General features: G+C 44.1%; 1 protein-coding gene across 1 annotated transcript; it reads right to left on the reverse strand.

The window, feature by feature from the left end:
* Window positions 1–568: 568 nt before the first annotated feature.
* Window positions 569–4,181, reverse strand: DPRX (divergent-paired related homeobox). The gene is made up of 3 exons (XM_007087150.2): window positions 4,142–4,181; window positions 2,250–2,404; window positions 569–1,152 (listed from the first exon to the last, which is right to left on the reverse strand). Exons 1-3 carry the CDS (start codon window positions 4,179–4,181, stop codon window positions 763–765), a joined length of 585 nt encoding a protein of 194 aa, XP_007087212.1. The 3' UTR covers window positions 569–762.
* Window positions 4,182–4,841: the final 660 nt, after the last annotated feature.

The raw sequence follows: 4,841 nt of genomic DNA on the forward strand, positions 1-4,841 counted from the left end.
CCATTGTCTTAGTAGAGGGAGAAGCAAAAAAGAAAAAAAAAAAAAAAGAAAAGAAGAGAAGACAAAAATTGGAGAGGATTGGGGGACTGGAGATATTTGGGTGTTCAGGACATAAAATAATGGCTGGGGAGGTGACCAAAAAAAATAAATAAAAAGGAAAACTAGAAAGAAAAATAACCAACTTCCCACTTACTGACATTGGCTAAATCCTATTAGCAGAACAATGATGAAGAAAAGACAAAATCACAAAATCAAGACAGAAGAACCAGGAAAAAAGATAACTGTCCTTAGTAGTCCCATTATGTATATATGTATATCTTTATTGAGATATAATGAAAACATTTTTTCCTCCAGCTTTACTGAGATACAATTGATACATAACGTTGTGCAAGTTTAAGGTGTACACGAAGATGTTGATTTGTTACGTTTATGTATTGCAAAATGATGACCATCATGGCATTAGCTGATGTCTCCATGCTGTCATGATTGTTTTTTTTTTTTTTTGTGATGTAGATAGTATCACACTTCTGTGTCTTCTGATGACTTTATACATCCAGGTAGGCTCCATCCTAATCAAGACATGAAACATCACCATCCCCAGTAAGTTTTACTGCCTCTTTCTGCTTAATTCCACCACACGGGCATTTTTGTGTCTTTTTTTTCTTTTCATGAAATGCGTCCAGGTTGTGTAGATCTCATATCTGTCCCTTGTTTGGGCATCGTTGCAAATGACAATATGTAACATTTTGTGTCTTGCTTCTCTCATAAGGCTCTTTGTGGTGATGTAGAACCAAAGGGATTAACAGTGAAACTTGCAGAAAGAATCTGTGATTCCAAAATGGGACAAAGGGAGTAGATATTAGGATCTTGACAGCAGCCAAAGTGGACTATTTTGTGGCCAGTGGAATGGTCTGGGAGAGCCTTCAAATTGGGGCATATGCGGAGTTGGAAGGAAGGTATTGGATGATCTGTGTAAACCAGGGATGCAGGGTAGGCACCATGAGAGAATCCTGGAGATGTAGCCATGTTTCTCTTGGAAGAGCTGGTCTTGAGGTCCACCCCAGCTGCATGCTCTTGTTCAGGTTTTGGTTTTTGCTGCATGTGCTTGTATTGGGCTTTCTTGAGTTTTGCTCTGTGGTTCTTGAACCAAACCTAAGGAGGAAAAGAGAGGAGCAACTGGTTGGTGAATCCAAAGGAGAGTCCACGTGTTTTCATTTTACCCGATACCATGGACAGTGCCAGGTGAGCCCAGCTAGTTGTGCAACTCTGCTTCTCAGATCCTATAGCTGCAAACTCTCCCGACATATGTGAAAGGGAGCAGGAATGAGAGGTGGTGGGGAAAGAAAGTGAGGCAAGGGGGGCACCTGGGTGGCTCAGTTGGTTGGGTGTCCGACTTTGTCCCAGGACATGATCTCACTGCTTGTGGGTTTGAACCCCATGTCAGGCTCTGTGCTGACAGCTCGGAACCTGGAGCCTGCTTCGGATTCTGTGTCTCCCCCTCTCTCTGCCCCTCCCATGCTCATGCTCATGCTCTGTCTCTCAATAATGAATATAAAAAAAAAAAAGTGAGGCAGGGATCAAAACACCCAGAGCAGGAGAGACTGATGTCAACACACTGAGGCTCATGGGCCAGTTTTTACCTGCAACCGTGTTTTTGTATGGTGCATAAACTAAGAACAGCGTTGTTTGTGTTGGTTTTTTTTTTAAGTTTTTATTTATTCATTTAAGTAATCCCTACACCCATCTTAGGGCTTGAAGTCACCATCCCTAGATGAAGAGTTGCATGCTCTTCTGACTGAGCCAGCCAGGTGCCCCTAAGAACAGGTGTCACATCTTTAAATGGTTGAGAGAAAGAGAGGGGAAAAAAAAGCACAATAAGAATATTTGTGACCTGTGAAAATTATACGAACTTCCAATGTGTGTCTATAAAATTTTATGGGAATGCAGGCACACCCATTCATTTACTTATTGTTGATGGCTGCTTTCACGCTGTCCCTGCAGAGCTGAATAATTTTGGCAGACGTGACACAGCCCACAGAGTCTAAACTATTTCCTGCCTGGCCCTCTACAGAGAAAAGATTTGCAGATCCTTGCTCTAGGGGTTGGGAGGGAGGGTTTGGGGGTAAGAGTCTGGGTCTTTGGAATCTTGGAGACCAGAGTGGTATTAAGCTTCAGGAATTATCCTAGGGTCTCTGAATTTAGGGTATTCCGGGGAAGTGGCTTGGCAAGGTGAGGCTTTATTCTCCAACCTGAAGTACTGTCGGGTGGATCTCCAATTTCAAGGCCATCTCCTTCTGCAGGCTGGGTGGGGGGTAAGGGTTCTGACTGAACAAGAATTCCAAGGCTTCCAGTTGGTCCTCAGTGAACATTGTTCGTTTCCTATGTGAATGCTTCTGGTGCTTTCCTGGGAGGGGAGGAGACAAAGGTACAGATGAAGTGTTTCGACAACTCTAAGACACAGGTGTAAGACACTTCCCTTCCTCAAACACCGGAACTCCCTGTGCACAGAGGTCAGGCTTGGCTCTCAGTCAGGTGACTGAGGGTCCCAGATATGTATGCATGGCGTGAATGACTTTCTGGTTCTGTTTCCTAAGCTTCATTTTGTCACAGCTGGTCTTCCATATACTCAGCATAGGAAAGCACTATATATATTTAAAAAGATTTTGTTGTTGTTGTTGTTAACGTTTATTTTTGAGAGACAGAGAGAGAGAGAGAGGAGAGGTGTGAGCAGGGGAGGGGCAGAGAGAGGGAGACACAGAATCCAAAGCCGGCTCCAGGCTCTGAGCTGTCAGCACAGAGCCCGACGCGGGGCTCGAACTCACAAACTGCGAGATCATGACCTGAGCCCAAGTTGGACGCTTCACTGACTAAGCCACCCAGGTGCACCAAGGATTTTGTTTTTAAGTAATCTCTACACCAAATGTGCAGCTTGAAGTTACAACCCTGAGGTCAAGAGTTGCATGCTCTACTGACTGAGCCAGTGAGGTGCCCCTGGAGAGGGTTATTTAAATAAAGATATTGTGGCTCCTGGGTGGCTCAGTCAGTTGAGCATCTGACTCTTGATTTTGGCTCAGGTCATGATCTCAGGGTCCTAGGATTGAACTCAGTGTGGAGACTGCTTGGGATTCTCTCTCTCTCCCTCTGCCCACTCCCCTGTTCACGTTTTCTCTCTCTCTAAAATAGCAATTAAAAAAAGGATCCCTTGTGTGTCGACTCCTAGATTGTGTGTGTGGGCGGGAGGGGCAGACAGGTATAAGGGCAGTCTCTGTACCTTCTGCTCAATTCTGCTGTGAAACTAATACTGCTCCAAAAATAGTCGATTAATAATAATAAAACATGGTTACTTTCATGGATTACATTAGTGAAGACACAGATATACACAAACTAAAAGTGTTAAAATACACAGTACTTTATGTAGTGCTAAGTACTCTATAGAGAAGCAAAATTCAAAACAGGGGATGAGGAATTTGAGTGTGTGTGGGGGGGGTTAGTTTTAATGACCAGTGAGCGAAGGTCTGTCTGGATGAGGTGAGGGAGTGAGCCATGTACTTCCTTGCAGGAAGGGAAATGCAGACAGAGGGAACAGAATCCCTGAGGAGTGATGAAGAGATGAGTATTGCATAGAGAAGATGAGTGGAGAGGTGTTGAGAAATCAGTGTTTCAGGGAACAGGTCATACAGGGTCCTGTCAGGGAGGTGGACAGAGTGTGGGGGTCAGCTGGTTCTTTAGCATCTAGTGCTTCTGGGTTCCTTGAGCTCAACAGGTTATCAGAAGAATAGACAATTGTAGGGGTCACTGGTTCTCTAGCATCTGGACTGATATTTCCGCGAGACAGTAGATTTGGGATGAGGGCATCCAGTGACAGACAATGAGACAGAGTCTCCAGGAGTCCCAGCTTTGAGTCCCAGCATGGCACTGACCTTTACCACGTGTGTTTGCTCCTTCAGGGCTCAGAAGTTTCAAGTGTAGTTGGAGATGACTAAAGTCCCTCTCTCACAAGGCTACTGAGGATTCAATTAGGTCATGTCTGAAATGCAGGACTTAACATATCATGAGGCTTCAAGGAACGCACTGAATCTCTCACACACAGTATATCGATGTCATTCTCCCATGCACAGGGTGCTTTCAACATGGTCCTCACCTCCTGGTGTTAACACCTTTGTGTACTTCCCATCCAACATGGTACCCGACTTGGTCAGCTTACAGAAATACCATGAGATGTCACTTCTGAGCTTACGAAAGTCTCTGTGCCTTCTGTCTTGGACACTTTCTCTCTTTTGGATCACTTGTTCCAGGGGAAGCCATATGGAACATCCCTACGTCAAGGCCCTCTTGGCAAGGATCTGAGGTCTCCAGAGGAAAGTCAGTGAGGAGCTGAGGCCTTTAGCCAACAGCTTTGTGAACGAGCCCTCTTGGAAGTGGATCAATCCTCCAGGCTCAGTGAAGTCTTAGATGACTGCATTCCTTGTTGACAGCTTGATTACAACCTCACAAGACCCCGGACTGAACTCCACTATGCATTTTTAACAATTTTATTGAGATAGAGTTGACGTATACTAAACTACATATTTAAAGTGTGCAATCTCAGTAAATTTTGATATACGTATACTGACACACTCATGAAATTATCTCCGCAATCAACACAATGCATATATCTATTTATCCTCCGTTTCCTCGGATCCCTTTCAAAGTCATCCACCTGATGTCCTCAGGTCATTGTGGCCTTGACTCCATACTTGTTAAGCACAATAAGACAAGATAAAGAAATAAAGAACAGAAAAAAGGAAAAGATGAATATAGGCCAAATTCACTTATGAAAAAGTTTCAAAAGTCCTTAAAAT

The sequence above is a fragment of the Panthera tigris genome, chromosome E2 (assembly GCF_018350195.1).
Source record: "Panthera tigris isolate Pti1 chromosome E2, P.tigris_Pti1_mat1.1, whole genome shotgun sequence".
Lineage (NCBI taxonomy): Eukaryota > Metazoa > Chordata > Mammalia > Carnivora > Felidae > Panthera > Panthera tigris.

Excerpts from the sequence above, each read along its gene's own strand:
- DPRX (XM_007087150.2), bottom strand. The coding sequence starts at position 4,181 with ATGTTGGATGGGAAGTACACAAAGGTGTTAACACCAGGAG. Across the intron at positions 2,405-4,141 it reads AAAGGTGTTAACACCAGGAG|GAAAGCACCAGAAGCATTCA; the intron begins GTGAGGACCATG and ends CTCCCCTCCCAG. Across the intron at positions 1,153-2,249 it reads TCCACCCGACAGTACTTCAG|GTTTGGTTCAAGAACCACAG; the intron begins GTTGGAGAATAA and ends TTTCCTCCTTAG.